General features: G+C 33.9%; 1 protein-coding gene and 1 pseudogene across 2 annotated transcripts; both read left to right on the forward strand.

Annotated features, from left to right (window-relative positions):
• The first annotated feature begins 2,999 nt into the window (after positions 1-2,999).
• LOC136207218 (uncharacterized) lies at positions 3,000-8,230 on the forward strand (annotated as a pseudogene).
• A 9,425-nt stretch (positions 8,231-17,655) lies between these two features.
• Positions 17,656-24,422, forward strand: LOC136205182 (transcription initiation factor TFIID subunit 9-like). Of its 2 annotated transcripts, XM_065995677.1 has the most exons (4): positions 17,656-17,857; positions 20,000-20,260; positions 22,097-22,389; positions 23,991-24,422. In XM_065995677.1, the coding sequence occupies exons 2-4, from the start codon at positions 20,003-20,005 to the stop codon at positions 24,007-24,009; spliced, it is 570 nt and encodes a 189-aa protein (XP_065851749.1). In that variant the 5' UTR covers positions 17,656-17,857; positions 20,000-20,002; the 3' UTR covers positions 24,010-24,422. The 2 variants fall into 2 exon arrangements, with proteins under 2 accessions (XP_065851749.1, XP_065851750.1); XM_065995678.1 differs by lacking the exon at positions 23,991-24,422 and having other exon boundaries at positions 22,097-22,393.
• The last annotated feature ends 108 nt before the right edge of the window (positions 24,423-24,530 follow it).

The raw sequence follows: 24,530 nt of genomic DNA on the forward strand, positions 1-24,530 counted from the left end.
TTAGGCCGTATAGAGCCTTTTTGAGTTTATAAACATGGTTTGGGAACTTTGGATCCTCAAACCCTGGAGGCTGACTAACATAAACCTCTTCATTTATAACTCCATTAAGAAATGCACTCTTAACATCCATTTGGAACAATTTAAAATTCATAAAGCTAGCATATGCACACAATATTCTTATTGCTTCTAATCTAGCTACGGGTGCAAAGGTCTCACCATAGTCAATACCTTCCTACTGACTGTAACCTTGAGCTACAAGTCTGGCTTTGTTCCTGACTACGTTTCCCTGTTCATCTAGCTTATTGCGAAATACCCATTTTGTTCCTGTGGTCTTTTGATTCTTTGGTTTAGGCACTAAATCCCATACTTCATTTCTCTTGAATTGATCAAGTTCCTCTTGCATCGCATTTATCCAGAATTCATCGTTCTCAGCTTCTGAGAAGTTTCTTGGTTCAAGAACTGACACGAAGGCCACGTTGCTGAGATATCTCCTGAGTTGATTTCTGGTCGTCAGGGTGTTCTCAACGGCATCAAGAATGCTGCTTTCAGAGTGTCCTCTTGGAACCTTGATCTCTTTTAGTAGTGTAGTGTCTTCAGGAGTCGGTGTTTCAACAATCTCTGCAGGATTATATTGGTCAGCAAAGATAATTTCAGGTTCGTTCTTACCTTTGGTCAGCCCTTGAGGTAGTGACTCAGTGGCTCCATTTTGGTCAGCGAAAGCTAAGCATGGGTCATCTTTGATAGACTGACTTATTTTCCCTGCAGGGTCAGTTTCATCGAACTCAACATGTCAGACCCGACCCAAAACGGAATCGGGTATGAATGGAAAACAGGATAACCAACTTCAGACAGTCCAAAATCAAAACTTATTTTCTAATATCTACAAATTTCATAAAGACTACCTAAAGTTTTATTAATTATTTGGCTTGAACTTGATAATTCTATCAAGCTTCCTACGTATCCCGAACATCTTTTAATATTTAAACCGGGAATCAAAGCCACGTAGTTCTACCTATTTTAGGTAGTTCTCTTAACTTGTGAACTCATTTTAACTTATTGACACGTTGATTGACACGCTAATAACTTAATTGTATATTTCACTTTTTTACTATATAATTTAATATATATAAATCATTTTATCAAAACGAATCAAATCGAATAATGTTTTATCAAAATGAATCAAATCGAACAACGTTTTATCAAAACGAATCAAATCGAACAACGTTTTATCAAAACGGATCAAATCAAATAAACCGCTTTAACAAACCAACTCGTAATCAAATAAATCGCTTACAAACCAACTCGTAATCAAATAAATCGCTTTAACAAATCAACTCGTAATCAAACAAACATAAAACATTATAATTCAAATCATCAAACATTATCAAAACGTAATACAAAATTTGTGTGTGTGTCCATCCTCGAATTCCACTCGTGTAGCTTATCATAACATCAAATCATATCAATAATTGAGATATCTCATTCATATCTCGCATTGCCTAACGTTAGGACTACCAGCCGTGCACTCTGGCCATGCCGCCCTTAGGTTCTTACAACTTACAACTTACAACTCCTACCCCGGGCAATCTAGATGGACAAAACCATTTTTCTATCTTTCAAAATCTCGCAACATAAAAATCAAATTTGGATTTTAATCCAAATCATAAAAATAATAATAACAACCGAATCAACTTTCTCAATGCAAAAACAATTCGTATAAGATCGTCAAATTCATTTTCTCGACTGAACCTTCAAAATACCACGATAATAAATAATTATTCTTCAAACAATCAAAATCAAAAGTATATAACTACTTTAAACGTTATATTTTTAAATAATATAATAAAATATATTCAAAGCCACTTAAATAATTTAAAACTGTAACTTATTTTTATCTGTTACCGTAATAGATATTTTACACCGAATATAGCGTTAGACTCGTTATATTATCATAATTGATTGGTAAGGATAGAAGATCTCTCGAAGCATTCAAGAATATGATCCTTCAAAGCTTTAGTGGATCTATCAAATGGAAAAGGTATGTCATTTGGATATTTGATACTGGTATACATGATTTACATCTGAAATATTTCACTATTACATTGCTTAAATTATTAGAGATTTTTAATACCACTTTTTAATAATTACAAAGTTATTAGTTGTTCATAACTAACATTGCCTAAATATATCTTAAAGATTAGGACCGCTTTTAAAAGTTTAAATTCTTCTAAAATTTCATAATTGTATTTGTTCTTTTGCAGAATCTGCACTAATTATGATCACGGAAAGAGGTTAGACCAGTTTATTTATTTATTTTTTTTGGCTTTTTTTTTTTTGCAAATTGATATAATAAAAATTAATTTTGGGTTGTCCATTCTATTCAAGCAAAGGCTAATAAAACATTAGATTTAGGCACAGTTTGGTTTTCACAATTGTTCCTAGGGAGTTCTATTTTATATAAAATTTGTTTCCACTATTAGATATGTATTAAATAGTGACATTGAAACTTTCATGTCAAGTTCTCATAATTTATAAAGACCAATTTAATTATACATACTTAATTTTTTGAAATAAAATATTAAATATTATTTACTCTATTTACATTTGACAGGTAAAAAGAAAATAATACAAAAAGTCATCGTGACTATTTGTAACTTTAAAAAGCAAGAATGAAGAGGAAAAACAAACTGCTAGGGACACAAGTGCCCAAAAAAATCCGATCTTCTAATAACTTTCAAATAGGTAAATATGTAAATTTCCATTTGCCATTTTTATATTAATATAAAGTAGATAATTGTTATTATTTACATCAAATAGCATATTTATATCAAACATAATCAAATTGTGTTAATTTTTTTAAAAAATGAATTGCAGGTTTACACTATCCTAAAGATTGTTCATAATTTCCACAAGTAATAATATATTAAAATTCAATATTTTAATATAAAATAACCTTTCTTATAAAGCATTAAAATAAATATTTAGTTTTCTCTTTGAAGATGGACGATATTGTACAAGGTTCAATGCAAAAAGAGAATAACCGAATGCAAAGTCGGATGGCAAGAATGAATAGGCTATTCAAGATGCGTGAAAAACGGAACAAGAAATCTGTCCACGAACCTATTAAGCTCCAAATCGGTAATTAATATAATATATACTTATTTTCATCTTTCATTATCAATTATATCTTTTAGTAATTAAATATTGTTAGTCGCTGAAATATTTTTTGTCATATATATTACATTAATATAAAATAGAAATTTTTTATTCTTTACAAGGTTCAATGCAAACAGAGAATTACCAGATGCAAAGTCGATTGGCAAGAAAGAATAGGTTAATCAAGATGCGTGAAAAACGAAATACAGGATCTATCCGCGGACCTATTAAGCTCCAAATCGGTAATTAATACAATATATACTTATTTTCTTTTTTTATTATTCATTATATTTTATAATAATTTAAAATTGTTTACACTATTGTTAGTTAGATAATTGTTTTATCATTGTAGATATGCTTGATTTGGGTGATCCAGAATATATGTGTTCGTTTTGTGGAGCATTGATGTGGTATGAAGAGCGAATCCAAAAAAATAGAAATTACAACGTATCAGAGTTTTCACTGTGTTGTGGAGTTGGAAAAGTTAAACTACATTTACTAAAAGAGCCTCCAACTATCCTAAATAATCTTCTATTTGGAATGGACGTTCGAAGTAAATATTTTTTAGAAAATATCAGGGCTTACAATATGATGTTCTCTTTTACTTCAATGGGGGGAAAAGTGGACTACACATTGAACAATGGGAGTGGACCTTATGTATTTAGATTAAATGGTCAAAATTGTCATTTGATTGGTAGTTTGCTGCCTCAACATGAATCTCAAGTCAAGTTTGCACAACTATATATCTATGATACAGAAAATGAGATTACAAATAGAGCAGGATCAATTAGGTATGTTTTTATACAATTTCTAATTTTATGAGTTTAAGTAAATTCTACTAGACATATTTATAATTTGAATTTGAATTTTTTCCTAACAGCTCACAGAATTACAATAAAGGAATTGATCATTCAATAATTGAAGACCTAAAAACCATGCTTGATGAATACAATATTTTAGCACAATCATTCATACTGACAAGAGACAGATTGATAGCTTATGGATGTACAAATTTAAAGCTAAGGCTAATTGGAGGTAGAAAAACAGATGGAAGAAGATACAATATGCCCAGTGCTTCGAAAGTTGCAGGTTTAATAGTGGGAGATTTTGATACCTCTGAAAGTTGTAGAGACATCATAATAGAGACTAAGTCAGGTCTGTTAAAACGCATCAATGAATTGCATCCATCCTATCTTCCATTGCAATATCCTCTCCTTTTTCCTCATGGTGAAGATGGATATCGTAGAGACATTTTGTTCAATGATGAAAAGAATGGAAAAAGGGAAACCATTAGCATGCGTCAATTTTTTGCTTTCAGAATACAACAAAGACATAATGATCGATCTGTAATTTTGAGTGCTCGAAAATTATTCCAACAATTCCTGGTTGATTCTTACACAATGATTGAAGCTGAAAGATTGTCATATATCAGACACAACCAAACAAATCTCAGGGCTGATTTATATAAAGGTTTATCGGATGCAGTACTTAAAGGCGACACAAATCCATCAACAAGTGGAAAACGAATAATTTTACCTTCATCATATGTTGGCGGTGCCAGGTATGTTTAAAATTAATATTTGTCCTATTAAATTAATTAACTATTTACAATAGAAGTTTAAAATATTTAATCATTACTTCACTTTCTTAATTAAATTACTACTTTTTTTTAAGGCACATGATACAAAACTATCAAGATGCAATGGCCATATGTAGATGGTGTGGATATCCAGATCTCTTCATTACGTTCACATGCAACTCAAAATGGTCCGAAATTCAAAGGTTTCTCGATAAATATAGCCTACGAGCAGAAGATAGACCAGATATAATAATAAGAGTATTCAAAATGAAGTTGGACATGTTGATTCGTGACTTAAAATCTGGGAAAATATTTGGAAGAATCATAGCACGTAAGTAAATAATTATTTAAAGTTATCGTTTTATATCTAATACAAATTTAATTTCACTTAATACATCATTTTCTTATTTATTTGGACAGTTATGTATACAATCGAGTTCCAAAAACGTGGTCTACCTCATGCACATATATTGTTATTCTTACAACCACAAGACAAACATCCAAATGGTAAGAATATTGATAAAATTATTTCAGCTGAGATACCTGATTCTATTGAAAATCTGCAATTATATGAGACAGTAAAGAAGTTCATGTTACATGGTCCGTGTGGGGTTTTAAATACAAAATTACCATGCATGAAAGATGGGAAATGTTCAAAACACTTCCCTAAGAAATTCACTAAGGAGACAACAGTGGATGAATTTGGATATCCAGTGTATATGAGAAGAGATAATGGGCGAACAATAGAGAAAAATCACACTCTACTTGATAACCGATTTGTGGTGCCATACAATTGTGAATTATTATTGAAGTATGATACGCATATTAATGTAGAATGGTGCAATCAACAAAGAGCTATCAAGTATCTTTTCAAATACATTAACAAGGGCAATGATAGAATCACTACAACATTTTACCGACCCAAGGGAGATAGCGTTAATGGTGAGATTGAGGATGAAATAAAAATGTATTATGATTGCAGATACATTTCTCCATGTGAGGCGGCATGGAGAATTTTTGCATTTCCAATAAGTCATCGAGAACCACCAGTTGAAAGGTTAAGTTTCCATCTACCAAATGAACAATGCATTGTATTTCGTGATGATGAACCCATTGATAATGTTGTTGAAAGAAATTTCCAAGTAGGAACTATGTTCCTAGAATGGATGAAAGCAAATGAAGTATATCCTGACGCTAGAGAATTGAGTTATGTTGAATTTCCAAATAAGTTTGTGTGGAAAGAAGTTGAAGTGATGGATGCATCTGCTTACACGACAAAAACAATCAAAAAATGGTGCCCAAGACAAAGAGGATTTTCTGTTGGCAGAATATTTTACGTACATCCAGGTGTTGGCAAATTGTATTATCTCAGAATTTTGTTAAACATTGTCAAGGGTCCAACTAAATATGATGATATCAAAACTGTGAATGGTATTGTATATCCTACTTTCAAAGAAGCATACTTTGCATTGGGATTACTTGACGATGACAAAGAATATGTATCTGCTATAGAAGAAGCATCCTTTTGGGGAACAGGTCATTTTTTACGTGTATTGTTTGCTACTTTGTTGTTCTCAAATTGCATTTCAAGGCCAAATGAATTGTGGAATCAAACATGGCATCTTCTTTGCGATGATATTCTACATTTTCAATAAAAGCTCCTCAATAACAAAGGTACTACTTTATATTTCAATATTTATCTTTAAATACATTTATAATGTTACAATATTTTAGTTAGTAATCCATATATAATTTTGTATAATACATTAACACCTTTTCAATTTCATTAGTTAATTTATTAATGCAATTGTCATTTCATTTTTTCTAATAGATCTAAGAATGACTGATGATCAATTGAAGAACTACACACTTTTTGAAATAGAAAAATTGTTGAAAAGGAATGGTAGAAGCTTGAAAGATTATGATTCTTTACCTTACCCAGATGTTGCACGAACTGAAGAAGGTAGAAATAGTCTCATTGAAGATGAATTGTGTTATGACAGAAAGTTATTGACAGAAGAAAGCAAACAGCTTATTCAGTCATTAAATTGTGACCAAACAATTGTGTACCAAACAGTTATAGATGCTATAAAAAAAGAAAATGGTGGAGTTTTCTTTGTTTATGGATTTGGTGGGACGGGAAAAACTTTCGTATGGAAAACTTTAACATCATTTCTGAGATCCAAAGGAGATATTGTACTCACTGTAGCATCAAGTGGTATAGCTTCTCTTCTTATGCCTGGAGGGAGAACTACGCATTCTCGATTTGGTATACCCATTGTTGTAAATGAAGACTCAACATGCAACATCAAACAAGGAAGTGATTTAGCTGAGTTAATCATTAAGGCAAGACTTATCATATGGGATGAGGCACCAATGGTACATAAACATTGTTTTGAAGCATTTGATAGAACTCTAAGAGATATTATGCGGTTCCAAAATGCTAATAGCACAAGTTTGCCATTTGGTGGAAAAGTTATTGTTTTTGGTGGAGATTTCAGGCAGATACTACCTGTCATTCCTAAGGGCAGTAGACAAAACATTGTTTCAGCCACTATAAATGCATCTCATTTGTGGAAATACTGCAAAGTTCTTAAATTAACTAAGAACATGAGGCTTCAAAGTGGCAGTGGAAATGAGAACAATGACGAATTAAAATTGTTTTCAAAATGGATTTTAAGTATTGGGGATGGAACAATTGGTGGAGCAAATGACGGAGAAAGTACATATTATGTACCTGAAGATTTATTGATCCAAGATAGTGGTAATCCTATAGAAGCAATGGTGAAACATACCTATCCTAAATTGATGGAAAACAATCGGAATCCAACATACTTACAAGAGCGTGCCATTCTTGCACCAACATTAGATATTGTGAACAAAGTCAATGAATATATGTTGTCTTCATGGCTGGGTGAAGAAAAATGTTACTTAAGTTCAGATATTATCTGCTAAGTTGAAAATGCATCACACATCAACGAAGACGTGTACACTCTGGAATTTTTGAATAGTATAAAATCATCGGGATTGCCAAATCACAAATTGATATTAAAGGTTGGAATACCTGTCATGTTACTACGTAATATAGATCAAACTTCTGGGTTATGTAACGACACTCGACTAATTGTTACTCGATTAGGAGAACACGTGATTGAAGCAGAAAAAATTACGGGATGTAACATTGGACAGAAGATATACATTCCTCGACTTGCTTTGACTCCATCAGATATCAAATTACCTTTCAGATTTCAAAGAAGACAATATCCTTTGGTTGTATGCTTTGCAATGGCAATAAATAAAAGTCAAGGACAATCACTAGCAGATGTTGGATTATATCTTCCACGTCCGGTTTTCAGTCATGGTCAAATGTATGTGGCTGTCTCATGAGTTACTAGCAAAAAAGGATTAAAAATTCTCATTTCTGATGATGATGGAAAACTATGTAACTCTACTCAAAATATAGTTTTCAAAGAAGTATTTAATAATATTGATTGAACTATTCATCATTCATTATTCATCATATTAAATTTTAATAATCATATATTCATTAAATTTAAATATATACAAAATTACAAACTTAAAAATAATATCAACAAAAATATATAAACAAACCGTGCAAAGCACGGGTGAAAAACTAGTCATAATTCTATTTGTACTAACTTTATATTCAAATTCATATACCAATTGTATATTCAATTATATATTTTACTATGCCGGCTCTAATTGGCAAATATCGGTATTAGTCCTTCTAGTTAATAACTTATTTTAATTCGATAAATTGACGTCACTTATTTATTATATAAAATTACATTTTAAACCGAATGTTTCTATTAGATTATTTATCTTCGTCACCAAAATTGTAATCTGTAACACTAAACTGATATCGTTAATTCTGATCGAAGGTTCAGTTAGACTCGTAACACTGCTACGAGTCTATCCGTACAAAATTTATTTTCAATTTCTTTATGTTATATTATTATTATTATTATTGTTCAATATATAAAAATTTAAACGGTAATAATTTAATAATTAAATAGCGTCAAATCTTTTCTGTAACTGAAACCTCTAATCGATCGTCTATTAAATTCTTTCCGTGACTGTAATCGAAACCTCTAATTGAACATATATTTTAATATGAAACTGTCTAACTAGAATCCTATGTAAACAAATATTAATATTACCCCAATTAACCATGTTAATAATATATACACATATATAGTTGGTATTTCGAAACATAATTAAGAGATTAGTTCATTCAACACCCATTTAACAATGGGATTTGTAAAATGTAGAATTTAATTAAATAATTAAGTTTATATAAAATTCATTTGATATATATAGAAGTTCATAGTTTACTTACCTAGCAATTTAAAGAATGAGATATGTACCATTCACTTCCATAAACTTTGTACTCTCTACTTCCTCCCTTTTCTTATATTCTCTTTAGGTAAAAAGGACATTCCTTTTTATATCTTCTCCTATGATAACTTTCCATCTTTCCATCTATTTATAACACATGCTACTCTCTTTCTTTTTAGTAATAATTTGACACATCTATGACACATGTCACTTTTCTTCATTTTTGTTAATAAGAATTTGACACTTCTATCATACATGTCACTTTTCTTCTTTTTTTTATTATTTAATAGTAATAATAGATAATTACTTACATTTTTTTAAATAAGAAAATTTACTTAAAATCATGACCATCAAATATTATGTTTTATTATTATTTTATTACAAATTTGCATACTTACGTATATGTAGTTTGGTAATTGGTAAAATATTGATTTTGGTCCTTAAATTTATAAATATGTATAAAACTTACCCAAAACTTTTAATTTACATCTAAAAATATTAAATTAAACCCAATAATATATTTTAAATCGTAATTAATTAACGTTATCTATTTCGAGATAAATAAATATTAGAATTTTTAGACACGGATGTTACACAACATGTACAGATTCTTCTAAAATTTGAGTTCGTTTATTAAACATCCTATATGCTTTACTGTTTGTTGAGTATCCTAAGAAGGTAGCTTCATCAGCTTTTGAATCAAACTTAGCAATGTTGTCTTTAGTATTTAAAATAAAACATTTGCAACCAAAGGCACGAAAATATCCAATGTTGGGTTTTCGTCATTTCCAAAGTTCATAAGGGGTTTTCTTAAGTATGGTCTTACTAAAGCCCTATTGAGTATATAGTAGGCTGTATTGACAACTTCACCCCAGAAATACTTTGGAAGCCTATTCTCACTCAGCATTGTCCTAGCTATTTCAACTAAGGTTCTATTATTCCTTTCAACTACCCCATTTTGTTGAGGAGTTATACGAGCAGAGAAATTGTGGTCAATGCCGCTGATTTCACAGAATTCATCAAACTGTTGATTTTTGAATTCTCCGTCATTATCACTTCGGATGTGAGCTAATTTTAGGTCTTTATCATTCTTAAGTTTTCTAACCAATGTTGAGAATGTCTCAAAAGCTTCATCCTTGCTACTCAGCATGATGATCCAAGTGTACCGAGAAAAGTCATCTACAATGACCAAGGAAAATCTCTTACCACCCAAGCTCAGCGGCTGGACTGGTCCGAAAAGATCCAAGTGTAGTAACTTTAATGGACGCTTGGTTGAGACTATATTCTTACTTTGAAAAGATTTTTTGGTTTGTTTTCCTTGCTGACAAGCATTGCATAATTGATCCTTCTCAAATCTGAGTTTGGGCAATCCCTCAACTAATTGCTTTCTTGCTAATTTGGCTAGGAGGTCCATGCTTACATGACCAAGTCTCCTATGCCATAGCCAGGAATTGTCTTCCTTTGACATTAAGCATATATCCTTTGAAAACTTCTTTTCTAAGTTTAGCATGAAAACGTTGTCAACACGAGGGGCAGTTAAAATCAACTCATTTGTTTTTCCCTCGAGTATTTTACACTCAGTGGCATCAAATACAACCTTTCTACCGCTGTCACACAGCTGAGCTACGCTTAATAGGTTATATTTAAGACCCCTGACTAGGGAGACTGACTCAATATTAGGATTACCTCCAACAGTGCCTGACCCTACTATCTTACCCTTTTTTGTTGTCTCTAAAACTTATATTTCCTCCTCGTTTATGCTCAAATATGATGAACTGAGTTTCATCACGAGTCATATGCCTTAAGCATTCGCTGTCAACGTACCACAACTTTGACTTCTCTGCGCACCTCAGGCTCACCTGCAATTGAACTAGTTATCTTTAGGTACCAAAGTCTTTTTGGGTCCTCGTTTGTTAGAGTCAACAGGTGATGCATCATTTTTAATTTTGTGACGGCATACATTTATAGTGTGGCCATCTTTCCCACAATAGTCACAACAAACTACCCTTTGGGGGTATTTCCATTTTTGGTCAGCACGATGGTGCTGAGCATACCAACACACTTTTATAGTGTGTCCTTTCTTTCCACAACAGTCACACTGACTGTTTTGCTGAGTGTACCGTCTTTGCTGACTAGTACCCGAATACTCAGTCTTTGAATAGAACCTTTTCTTAGCCGATGAACTCAGCTGGTTCTGTATGGATGTGATGTCCTTTCTCAGCTTTTTAGAGTCTGATTGGACTTCAGAGACAAACCCATGAATGATTTTCAAATTTTTATCTTACCTGGTATTGTCCTGGAGAAGATGTCGGAGGTCACTAAGTTTGACCTCTTCAATCTCATCATACCGCCTGCTGAGTGCTCGTATTTTCTTGTTACACTTTTTGATCAGTGTATAGAGATCACTCAGGGCATTAATCATTTCATTTCTGAGCAGGGGTAGAGACATTACCTCGATTGAGTGTTCCTCATGGTCAGACCCTCCAGAGTGGTCAGCTTGCTCAGAGTGGCATAAGTCAGCACATTCGTCAGCCATGAAACATATGTTTGCTGACTCAGTGGCATCAGCTTCTAACGAGGTTGACTCATCATTGTCGCTCCATGTGGCCACCATTGCCTTTCTACTGTTCTTCTTTTCTTTCTTCAAGGTGGGACAACTTGATTTGATGTGCCCAGCTTGATGGCATTCAAAACAAGTAACAAGCTTTGAGCTGTCCTTCTTGTGTCTGTTGTCGCTAGACTCAGCTTTGTATTTATCGCTTCTTTTGAATGGCCTTTTGCTGTACTTGTCATTTTTCTTGAACAGCTTCTTCATCTTCCTGGTAAACATGGCCATCTCCTTATCATCTGATGAGTCAGCTTCGGTTGAGTCAGCTTTCATGACAAGAGATTTTTGCTTCTTGTCCTCAGTTTTTTCTTTAGCCTCAAAATTTTTCATGGAGATCTCATGGGTCAGCAAAGATCCGATGAGCTCATCATACTTGTACGTGGTCAGGTCCTGAGCTTCTTCAATAGCTGTCTTCTTTGCTTGCCAGCTTTTGGGAAGACTTCTTAGAATCTTCTTCACTTGTTGTTCTTCAGTGAAGTTCTTGTCGAGTCTTTTAAGTTCATTGATAATGTTGGTGAATCTTGTGTTCATCTCCGAGATGTCTTTATTATCATTCATCTCAAACAGCTCGTACAACCACATATGCTGATTCGCCTTGGACTCTTTGACCTTGCTGGTTCCTTTATAGGTCACTTCCAGCTTCTTCCAGATTTCTTGTGCTGACTCACAACCTGAAATTTTATTGTACTCTGCAGCATCTAACACACAGTGAATCATGTTTATAGTTAAAGCATTGTTTTATAATTTTTTAAGGTCATCTTCTGACCACTTAGCCTCGCTTTTGACAGTTTTTACACCGTCAATGGTTTCATAGGGAACAAACGGGCCTTGAACTATAGCTAGCCATGCACTCATATTTGTTGCCTGAATGAAGTTTTTCATTCTGTTCTTCCAAAATGTATAATTAGTTCCAAAGAACAGAGGAGGTCGACTAATAGATAATCCCTCAGGGAGTATCTGAGTTGTTTGATTTCCTGGAAGGAAACGAGTGCTGTTCTCAGCCATTACAGGGATCAGCTCAAGATAGTTTTATCTTGAATAGTGAGCTACTGTGCTCTGATACCACTTGTTGGTCCCGTGTAACGTGATATGATTAGTTCCAAGGAGGGGGGGGGGGGGGTTAGGAACTAATATAACTTTTTCGCTTAATAATTCTGACTAAATTGAATGTTTGTCAATTTAATTTAATCTTCGGTCAGCAAGGTTGAGTGTGATGTAAGGCAGATTTAATCAGATACTGACTAGAGCTGTTTTGTGAGTTGGAAAGTAACACTTAGGCCAGTTTCCAACTCAGCACTCAGATTACGCAGCTTCAGCTTGTATAAATTATTTACTGAGTAATTTTAAGCAAGCAACACATACATATATATATATATATATATATATATATATATATATCAAGAGAAAGGGTTAGAAAATACTCAGCAGACTTATCCTGCTTCGGCCTCTCCGCCTATGTCGAGTCCCCGGAATCCCTCCGAGCTTTTACAATCCTCTACTGAGCTCTTTAAAGGTAGAGCACAAACCTTTTACAATAGCAACTGAGTATGCAAGAGTACCGTCCTCTATTCGTCTACTCAATCCTATCTACCACTGAACACTATAACCGAGTATTCAGATTTTCTCTACCCCTGAGTACTATAACCGAGTACTCAGCTTCACTCTTCTAACCTTTTACAAATGATACAAGGATTGTTCTCACTCAAACGAAGAACACTTTAGATGAATAAAATTCACTCTAGACTTTTACACAATGATTGGAGTTTGGTGTAAGAGCTTGCTTTTTCTTTTCAGACAGCTTCTATTTTGGATTTTCACTTCGTGAAGATTTTCTTTTTCTGTCTGTATGTAGTTGTATGTGTATATGTCTGTGTTTGATCCAAGTGATGATTTGGCCTATTTATAGCAATCTTGTGGCTTCAATGATTTAAAATCCGACATAGCCGTTGTGGGAAGAACGGTCTTCTTCGTCATCACGTGGTCAGCTTCCAGAGCTGCAGGCCAATCCTGTCGTCTATTTTTAGCAGGAGCCAGGTTTGCCAGATTCATCTTCTTGCACCAGGTTTGTCTTCTAGCCAAAAGTTAGATGGTCCATGCGTCTCGAAAAGGTCCTTGAAATAGATTTTCGAGGCTTCTAATTTGTTTTAGAAATGTGTCAGACCTTGTCTTCCAAGTTGATGGATCATTGACGCTGACTTGATTATTACTCAGCTTGACTCAGCGGCTTCACCTTCAAGCTTTTCTGAAGAAGATATTTCCATTATAAGGCTGAGTTGTATTCTACTCAGCTTTTGCTGTGTGACTCACTTATGCTGACTTTGTTCTATCTTTCTTTTATAGACTCTCAGTTCCTGTTCTCGTTAGTCAACTTATTCAACATTGAACAAACACATTAGTACAATTAAATCAAAGCACTTAAATTTAATTGTTTTAATCATGAGAATAATTTTGTCAAATCAAAATCGTGTGGAAAGGTGTTTCAACAGTAGTGTCTTCTACCCATTAATTGTCTAATGAGTGCTTTGAGTTGTTTCAGGGATAAACACACGAGAAACAAAGTAAAACGGGACGAAAAGGGCAACTGTGAATAGTGCTCGATGAGCAACATTCATTCTTCGACACTATCGCACCGGTAGGCAGTCAACGCACGGGTCAACACAAATTATATCATTGCTCAGTGAAAGCCAAGTTGCTCGGTGAGCAACGACCCAAAATAGTTTTCTATAATGATTCCAGCTATCGAAAGCCCAATTTGAATCCAACTCCGATCATTTTATTTCGACTCTAAAGAGGCCAGAAGACCTATTTAGACTAGGAGGCAACATCAAGCACTATAAACAAGAGCTCAAACTATGTAATAGGAATCAATTAATTACCGTAGAGTAGATTTATGCTTAGTCTTAGTTTAGTTTTATTTTTTGTCTTTATATTTCAGTTTAATTTACTGTTTTCATTCCATTATCAGTTTAGTTAAGCAGACTTGACATTTAATTACTTTTTCACCTTTTATGAATCAAGTTCAATTCATTTGATTTCAAGTTCCACCTTTCTTCATCTTATTCTTGAATTAATAAACCTAAACTTCAAGAATAAAAGTTCTTATTCGACCCATTCCATTATGCCTTCGTGTATTAGCTCAAACATGAGCTAAAACACTATAGGCTAGGATGGCGGTGAACCGTGTTTAGTAAATAGGGATCATTAAATGAGCATTTAGGTTGTGTTGTAAGAGTAAACGAGAATTAACTAAAAACAATTCTTACCTCTACCTAAGAAACCTAACCAAGTAATTAGGTAGAGAATTTGAATTGTGAAACCTAATCAAGTAAAAAAGTCAATTGAGCATATTAGTTAATCATATACCTTAACCGGATAGTGCGACTTCGTGGTCCAGGTTACGACTTAGCCTTGGTTTTCATAGTGTTTAATGCCTTCAAGCACTATTAGGGATTTTGCCGAACCAAGCATCGACCTAATAGTGTTTGAGGTAGATTTAGTAAGTTGTTGATCAGAGTTACTATTTTCTAATGGAAAATCACCATCTTGAGTTAACCTTTAAGTTCACACAACATACACTTATCGATTTGTACGAGTTAGCATAGGAATCCTAAATCCTAGTCTTCCATTCATTCGTTTAAACTAATTAATTGTTCAAATAAGTTTTGCTAGTTTTATTGATTTATTAGTAGTTAATGTTACAATCTCGAAGCACTTAATTCAATCCTTAGATAATATAGAATTCGAGTACGAATAGGGCATTAGATACTAGTCTCTGTGGGATGGATAATGTTATTCAGAACATTTACTACTTGATACGATAGAGTTCACTTGCTCTTTAGAGTTAGAGATACGTTTTATCCTAATCAATCAAGTGGAGGCTTTTGAGGAGATTATCGTCTACTTCTGCTTCGCTCTTTGGAATGGTTTCTACGCCTGTTCTTAGGGCTTTTGCTTTTTTCTCTATGTCTAGGAGGGGTTTTGGATTGGGAATATCTTTTTATGGGGGAGTGGCTTCGGGAACGCTCCTCTAGAGTTTTTATGGACTGTTGGCTAGATTCCACCGTGTGATTGAGGTTGTTTTAGATGTCCTCCTTGGATTTCCTCAATTGTTGTGAGGTCTGTCATCTCTCATGCGCAGCTTTTGCGTCATCCATCTCTTTTTGCATCGCGACTAATTTCTACTCGAACCGTCGGGAAACTTCATCCCCTAATAGTTGGTATTTGACTCTTTTATGGAAAATGCGAGCGTGCCAGAGAATTATAGTGTTCTCAAACTAAGAAATTGATTTGAGTGCGCTTTCTGACTAGTGAGTAACAAACGATTGTAAAAATCAAACAGACCTAAAATTCCAAAAGATTCGATCCTGTTTCAAGTGCTGATTTGAATTTCTTAGTTGAAGATCACATAATCCATTGACAGTTGCATAAATGACTAGTATCAAAACAATACCGACCTTACAGAAATGATTGAAGAGCAAAACAAAATAAAATTGCACTGGAGAACTTGAGTGAACTTAAACTTGAATTAAAAATGAAAATTATAGATAAGGCAATGACTGAGAAAATTAAATTGCTGAAGTCTAGAGATAATTTGCTAGAGTTTTACTTGAGTGTGTGTTGAGTTGTCCTTTTCATCGTGATTTCTGTCTTTTGTAGATGTTGGGAGTAACTTCCCGTTGTTTCCACCAATCCACGTTTTCCATCATATTGAGTAACTGCTTCACTAGGAAAGCATCTCCCATGCGACACCCCGAGATTTTGTCTCTACCGAGATTCACTCTATATTACCTCCAACGCTTACTATTTAGTCATCTTATTTTAAAAAAACACATTATGAAGTCTCAATCGTTTGTCAGTGTTAACCTTTTAGTCCTATCTATTTTTTTAGATTCGCAACCATTATATTTCACATAAATAGACAGATAGAAAATAATAGAGTAATACGGTCATTTTGTATCGTATTATGACTGTCCTGAAAGCAAAATTTTGTTTGGTTAAAAATCTAAAATAATAGATAAAATGACCAAAGAGTTAACCTTATAAGAGTAAATTATTTACTTCAAAATTAATTTTATTTGGAAAGATTATGGTTAAAATTACCTACTTTGTATGCTATAAAACGATAAGGATAATATTTAGAGAGCAGAATCGAGTTGCAGATCGCTTGGCGGCGGCGGGCCATGAGGGGACGTTAGGTGTTACTACCCTTTCTGTTTCCCCTAGTTTCATCTCTCCTCTTCTTTTAGAAGATAGGATTGAGGTTAGCTTCCCTAGGCTAATCCCTGGGTAGTTTGTTGTTGTTTGTTTTTTCTTTTCCTTTTCTACCAAAAAAAATAAAATAAAATAAAACGATAAGGATAAATTTCAACCATGGCCATTGAATTTATTCCTTTTTGACGTTATGACCACTAAACTTTAAAACTTAACATAAAAGTCACTCAATTTTACACTTTTTAACATTGGTGGGATAATTGACTAGTTTTTTTTACCTTTGACTCTTTTTATACATTGATTCTTTCTCCTTTCCCTCCATCTAAAACATAAAATACACATTTTACCCTTTCAGTTATATTATTTATTCTCGGTTTGTTTCGCTCTCTAACTCTCCCGTTCTCTCTCTAAAACCAGTGACAGTCTCTCTAAGTAGAATGTAGATGATTTTAGAGAGAACTAGATAATTACAAAGATAGATTTGTTCTAAAACATAAAATACTCATTTGTCTCTAAATAGTGGGAAATGAGAGATAACCGGTGTAAAAGGGGTGTAAAAGGAGAGTCAAAGGTAAAAAAAAGTTGTTTAACATTCACCGTGACAACTGGTGTTAAAAACAATATAAAATTAAATGACTTTCATTTTAAATTTTAAAGTTGAATGATCATGACGTTTAGGTGAAATTTACCCTAAATTTGAAATTTAGTCAAATAAAATTGTAAGCGCATAGAAACAGATACACTTTCTCCGTCAAATCAACGCAAGCTAACTCCTAATTCCCCTCCCCAATTTTATTTCACCTCTTTTGCACCCGCCATAATAACCCATTTCCGTCCAACGACTCCGGCTGTCTCTGCAGCGTCCACCGCCGGCTATCACCAGGTCTTCCCGTCTGTCTGGCTGTCTTCCTTCTTCTTCTCACCAAAATTTCTTCAAATTCAAGGTATGCAAAACTCTTATCAATTTCCAAACATTTATGTCTTTCAATTGCTATTTTGCTGTGCATAGTAATGTTGTGGATCAATTGCTAGTTTCCATTACTGAACTATGGTAACTTTTTCTGTAATTTAATCGGCACTACTTAATTTCTTCTTTTATTCGACTCTTGTGCCCTTTCTTTTCGAAAAATAACCTCCATTTGATCTTTTGATAGATGATGAGCTCACAGCAAGCTGACAAAATGTCATTATTCAAAATTAATTTGGAATTAGGATTGAGTTTTCTTATAATTGTTTCTACTAACTGCAATTAGGTGTACAGTATTCTAGCATTTATTACAATTGGTTTAACACATGATAAGGACCAAATTTAACCCTAACATTTCAAGAGAAATACAAATTTAGCTTTTAACTTATGAAATGTTACAAAGCAAAATCAATTTTAGGTTTTTGAAAATTTGAAAAAAACTGGTTTGAATGGTATTTGACGGTTATGCTATACCTTCCAAATATCAATTATTTCTAAGATATTTAACGTATTACTAACAAAATTATATAAATTCTTTTAAAATGCTAAAAACTATATCTGGTACCATAGTTGTTAAAGGCATAAGGCGCACTAAGGCACTAAGGGGTCGTGGAGCCTAGGCTCTAGGCGCAAGGCGTGGCGCGCGCCTTAGAAACACGAGGCGGCGCATAAAATAAAATAAAAATATATACTCTTTTACTAGTTAAGAGTAAACAAAAAAAACACATACTTCATAAAGACACTAACATATACTTAACGTCTTAACTAAGTAAAGCAGTTATTTAAAAAAAACTGTAAAAAAAAAAATTGTAAAAGAAACCTAAGTAAAAACTGTCAAGTGCACTAGGCTCCAAGGTGCGAGTGAGGCGCACAAGGCGAGAGCCTTTGAACAGCGCCTCAATTTCAAGGTTTAAGGCACAAGACCTTGAGCCTTGCTCGAGGCGCGCTTTTAACAACTATGTCTGATACATATAAGTTAATCATAAACTTTTTTGTCGAACTGTCTAAAATATTTTATTATGTTATTAATATATTTACAAAAAAACCAACAAAAAATATACGAAATTGCTTCAACTTATCGACAAACTTATTTGGAAGGTCCAATGTGACAGTTAAATAACATTCAAACCAGTTTTTTCAAATTTTCGATAGCGTTGGGCTAAAATTGATCTTGCTTGGAAATATTAGGGTTAAATTTACACAATTTCATACTTTATGGCTAAATCTGCACTTTGGTTGAAATGTTAGGGTTAAACTCGGCTGTTATCCTTTTAATATATGAATTAAGAGCTCAAGGTTATAAGACTCAATCTAATATTGTCAATTATGAGTTTTGTTTTATAAAACTAAAGGAAACCAGAGATTACTTTTCTTTTGCTAAATCGAACTCGCTCAAATATTGTCACTATTGTGATTTATGATTTCTTTTTCATGCTATAGCTCCTTTTATGCTTATGCTCTTTCAACAGCCCAATTTTACCAAGCACCTCTTTTATAAATTTTCAGCCTCTCCATAACTTGTGATTTTGTTGTAGGAGATATTGCTAGTGAATAAAGCATGGTCATTTTGATTGTTATTGAGCTATATTGCACGGAAACTCTTCTTCATTAGCGTTTCCGTTTCCGTTTTAGTTTTTTTTCCATTTCCATTACCGTTTCCATTTCAGATTTCGTTTCCACTTCCTTGCAACATAGTTATTGAGTTGTTCCCAGGAGCCTTTTACCTATTTTTGAGAAAAGCCTAAAGTTCAGTTAAGTCGCTTTCAGCCGCAAATTACTCATCTTGCTCATTTGCTTTTCCAATCCTCTAATTGGCCTGATTTGTCATACTTGTTTGTCTTCTTGGCAGCCTTTACCGTCCGGCTTGGAATCACATTATCCATTGTGTGGATTTTTACATTTCCATCTAATGATTAATCATGTCAAAACCGTTTTCAATCATTAATTAGCATTATTCTTTTGGAACTTTATTAATTATCATTTTGTTAATCTTTTTCATTAATGATTAATCATGTCAAGATAATTTTCAACCACTTATCCATTATGTTAAATAAAGCATGTTCAGTCTTCAGATGTCTAATGTTGGCTATTAAATTGGGTACTGGACCCTCCTGTGCAGAGAATGGCTGAAGGAGATGAGAACTTGCCAAGAGATGCAAAGATTGTCAAAACACTTCTTAAATCAATGGGTGTGGACGACTATGAACCTCGCGTTATGCACCAGTTTCTAGAGCTATGGCATCGTTATGTTGCTGATGTTCTAACTGATGCACAGGTTTACTCAGAACACGCCGGCAAATCTACAGTTGATTGTGATGATCTCAAGCTGGCTATTCAGTCAAAAGTCAATTTCAGCTTCTCACAACCACCACCAAGAGAAGTAAGTTGCAATTTTTTTTTGGTATTATAGAGCTGTCTTAGAGGGCGAGCCTTGGCGCAACGGTAAAACGTTGTTGCCGTGTGACCAGAGGTCACGGGTTCGAGTCTTAGGAGCGGCCTCTTGCCAATTAAATTGGCAAGGGAAGGCTTGCCCCCAATACACCCTTGTGGTGGGACCCCTCCCCGGACCCTCGCTCAGCGGGGACGCGTAATGCGACCGGGCCGCCCTTTTTTTTTTTTTATAGAGCTGTCTTATCATTGTATTCTACATTGAAAGTAGAGGTAGCAATTATCGAGTTCGTGTCATGTCAATTTCAGATTAGTGTCAAAATCAGTCAACACTAACCCAACCCAAAAACTTCCGTGTCAAAATCGTGTTAGCCTAATCGGGTTAGTGTCGATTTCGTGTCGTGTTTTCGGATCACGTGTAATTTTACTATGTACGTATATTAATGACGACTTTTTAAACTAGCTAAATAAGAATTTATTCGTACCATTTTGAATGTGGATTATCCTTAACATTTGAAATTACAAAGGGTAAATTACATCATTTACTCATTTTCACTGTATGACCATTAAACTTCAAAACATAAATAAAAGTCACTCAACTTTACACTTTTTAACATTATGGCCACTAAACACTAACTAACGCCACAAAATGGATGATAACGACCTCAAAATGAAAATATTCAAGAATTAAAGTTGTTTAGGATGACATTTACCATGAAACCACATTCTTTATGATCCAAAATCACAATTTCTAGAGCTTTCTCTCTCTAGAAATTCACTTTGTCTCTTCTAACCCAACAACACCTAAATAACCTCAAAATGAAAATTTTAAAGAATTAAAGTTTCTTAGAATATTATCAATTCTTGGAATTCTTTATTTTGAGGTCGTCAATGGTTATTTTGAGGCGTTGATTGAAGTTTAGTGGCTATAAATGTTAAAAAGTGTAAAGTTGAGTGGCTTTTATGTTACATTTTAAACTTCAGTGGCCATACCATAAAAATGAGTAAAGTTCAGAGAACATGAGCCTAGGTTCCAGGACCCCTTAGCGCCATAGTGCGCCTTTAACAACTATGGTCTTATCATTGTATTCTACATTTAAAGTTGCGATTTTGGTTCCATTTTTGTGATGAATTATCCTTACATAGTCATAGGCACTCCTTAAAACTGCTGCAAGTGAATTTAAATGCTTAATACATCAGTTACCTTGAATATGTCCAAAAAGCTTGATTGGCCCCTGAACTTACATGTGTCTCATTAGCCCCTAAGCTTGCTTAAATTATCATGATTAAATTCTTAAATCTATAAAAATGTCATAAACATATACAAAACAGAAAGTTATTTTGTTTTATACACTTAGAATCACGAATAAGGCCTTTATTTCTTAAGTTTTGAATTTTTTACAGATTTAGACAAATTGAAATGTATATCATTTTAAACAAGTTCAGGGGGGAAAATGGATCAGTGTAAGCAAGTTCATGGGTGGAGTGTGATAATCAGATCTTTGGTGTGATACGAATCCGAGGAAACGTTTTTACGGTTGCTTCAATTACGGGATAAAAAAATTCTCAATTTGGGGTTATGTTTTACAATTGGACAAGTTTAAGGGGTAAGTTGTTATAATTGAAAGTTAGAGGGGGCAGTTGCAACATTTGGACAAGTTCAGGGGTTATTTGTGTATTAGGCCTTTTGTATGTTTAAGGAGCCAATCAAGCTTTTGGGACAAGTTCAGGGGCTCTTGATGTATTAAAACCGAATTTAAACTAGCTAAATAAGAGACAATCATATCACTTTCAGTGGTGCTGATAAATTGAAATTACAAATTGTTAGGTTTTACTAGAGCTGGCTAGAAGCAGGAACAAAATCCCAATGCCGAAGAAGAGAGTAGGTGGTGGCCCTGGAATCCTACTCCCACAAGAGCAGGACACACTGATTAGAGCAAACTACCAACTAGAAATAATACCAAAGAAGCAGGCTGTTGAAGAAACAGAAGAAGAAGAGGATGAAGAAATTGCTGATCCAAACTCCTCCTCATCTCAACAACCAAAACCAGAAATCCCACTCACTACAACTACTACTCTTACTCCTCAAAGGGTATCCTTTCCTCTTGCAAAACGTCCCAAGTAAGACTTATTTCACAATGTGGTGTATCATATATTCATAGTTGTTAAAGGCGCTCCTCGACAGTCAAGGCTCAGGGTCTTGAGCCTTGAACCTAGAAAAGGAGGCTATGTACAAAAAGCACTCCCTTGTGCACCTCGCTCGCGCTTGGGAGCCTGGTGCGCCTGGTGGTTTTTACTTAGTTTTTTTTTTTTTAATTTTTACAGTTTTCTCTAATCTAACTTAAATAAGATTAATCTTAACCCTTAATTTAAATAGGCCTGATACATCTCCAGCCCCCTCAAGTTGTTCAAAAACTGCAATTGACCCCTAAATTTCAAAACATTATAACTAACCCCCTCAACCTGCTTATTTGGAGAAAATAACCCCTCAAGTTGCTTATTTGGAACAAATAACCCCTCAAATTGCTTATTTGGAACAAATAAACCCTCAAGTCGCTAAGTAACTCCTAAACCCAAAACAACATTTAAAAGCGACTTGAGGGCTTATTTATTTGTTTCAAATAAGCAAGTTCAGGGGTTAGTTGCAGTTTTTTGACAACTTAGTGGGAATATATTAGACCATTTAAATAAGAATATCAAGAGTCTCCGTCATAATTAAAAATATATAAAAAATAGAGAAAGATTAGGAGAAGTCACATAAAGTCTCTTCCACTCCAGGCAAAACAAACTTCGTGAGACACAAAGTGAAGAAGAAACACAGACATGTTCTTTTTTACTGACAATGAATGATTATTAGTTTAGTAGCATTAGTTATAGTTATTTTAGGTTAAGACGTTAAGTATATGTTAATGTCTCTATGAAGTATGAACTTAATTTGATGTTTTTGACAATTATGATTTAGTACTATGTTTTTATGTGGTTTTGTTTTGTGTATGTGTGGTCATAAGTGTGTTTTTTTGGTTTAGGGTAAAGTCCAAAAAACTCTGTACTTTTACATATTGTCAAACTGGTACCTGAAAAAAAATTTGTCCAAGCTGTCACTGAGCTTTTTTGTTTTGCTAAAATCAAGGATCTTAAAATTAAATGAGCGTTGACGACTTCAAAATTGAAAAATTCAAAGACTTATGATGTTCTAAGCAACTTTAATTCTTCAACTTTTTAATTTTGAAGTCATTTAAGTGTTGTTTGGTGAGCAGAGAGAAAATGAATGTTTTAGAGGGAGAAAGCTTCGAAAATGATGATTTTGAAAAATTAAAATTGGTTCCATAATAAAGGTAGTACTAGACAATTTTAATTCTTGGAATTTTCACTGTTTGGAGTCTTAGGAGCGGCCTCTTGCCAAATAAATTGGCAGGGGAAGGCTTGCCCCTAGTACACGTAGTGCGACCGGGCCGTCCTTTTTTTTTTTGGACAATTTTTTTTTTCAGGTACCAGTTTGACCCTTTGGTTTATGATTTAACTAGTAAAAGAGTATATTTTATTTTTATTTTCTGCGCCTCGTGTTCCTCATGCGCGCTCCTTGCATTGAGTCGTGAGCCTAAGTTCCAGAACCCCTCGGTGTCTTAGCACCTATCGCCTATGGATATTTGTATGGATTGTATTTCCTAGAAAGGCTCTAACTCAGGGATTTATTCTATTAAATCTGCTTATCAACCTTTTAGGCAACCTGCTCCAAGATGAATTTGGTTTGGAGAAAGCATCCTGTACCGTTCGGGTCCTGAAGTCACTGAATCAGAGGTAATTCTGTTTTGTTTTCTCGGATGAAGCTGATTGATGAAAAACGGCTTGCAAGCATATAAGAAAGATGGTTCGGAAAAGTAGTTGAGAGAAATCACTCAATTTTGTCATGCACAACATATACATGTACCTTATATGGAAAAAATGATTTCAAGTTGTGATAGACAGCTTATTGATGGAGAACAAAAGACTTATCTCCATCGTTTTCGTGTAGATATCTTTTTTACATAGGAACTTTGTTTTCTTCATTCTATCTAATAAGATAATTATAAATAGATAACCTTGTTGTATTTTGAATTGTTTTTAATTTGTACAATGTTATGCTATTGATGTTATTGCTCAAGAATTGGAGAATCGTTTTACTAAATCAACTTGTGAATTATTTTTGTGCATATATTGTCTCGATCCTTCAAAAGAATCAAATTCTTTTGCTAATTTTGATCGTGATTGACTACCCGATCTTG

Source organism: Euphorbia lathyris, chromosome 9 (genome assembly GCF_963576675.1).
Source record: "Euphorbia lathyris chromosome 9, ddEupLath1.1, whole genome shotgun sequence".
Taxonomy (NCBI): Eukaryota; Viridiplantae; Streptophyta; class Magnoliopsida; order Malpighiales; family Euphorbiaceae; genus Euphorbia; species Euphorbia lathyris.

Coding starts and splice junctions, on each gene's coding strand:
- LOC136205182 (XM_065995677.1), top strand. CDS start 20,003: ATGGCTGAAGGAGATGAGAACTTGCCAAGAGATGCAAAGATTGTCAAA. Junction 20,261..22,096: donor CACAACCACCACCAAGAGAA/GTAAGTTGCAAT, acceptor ACAAATTGTTAG/GTTTTACTAGAGCTGGCTAG.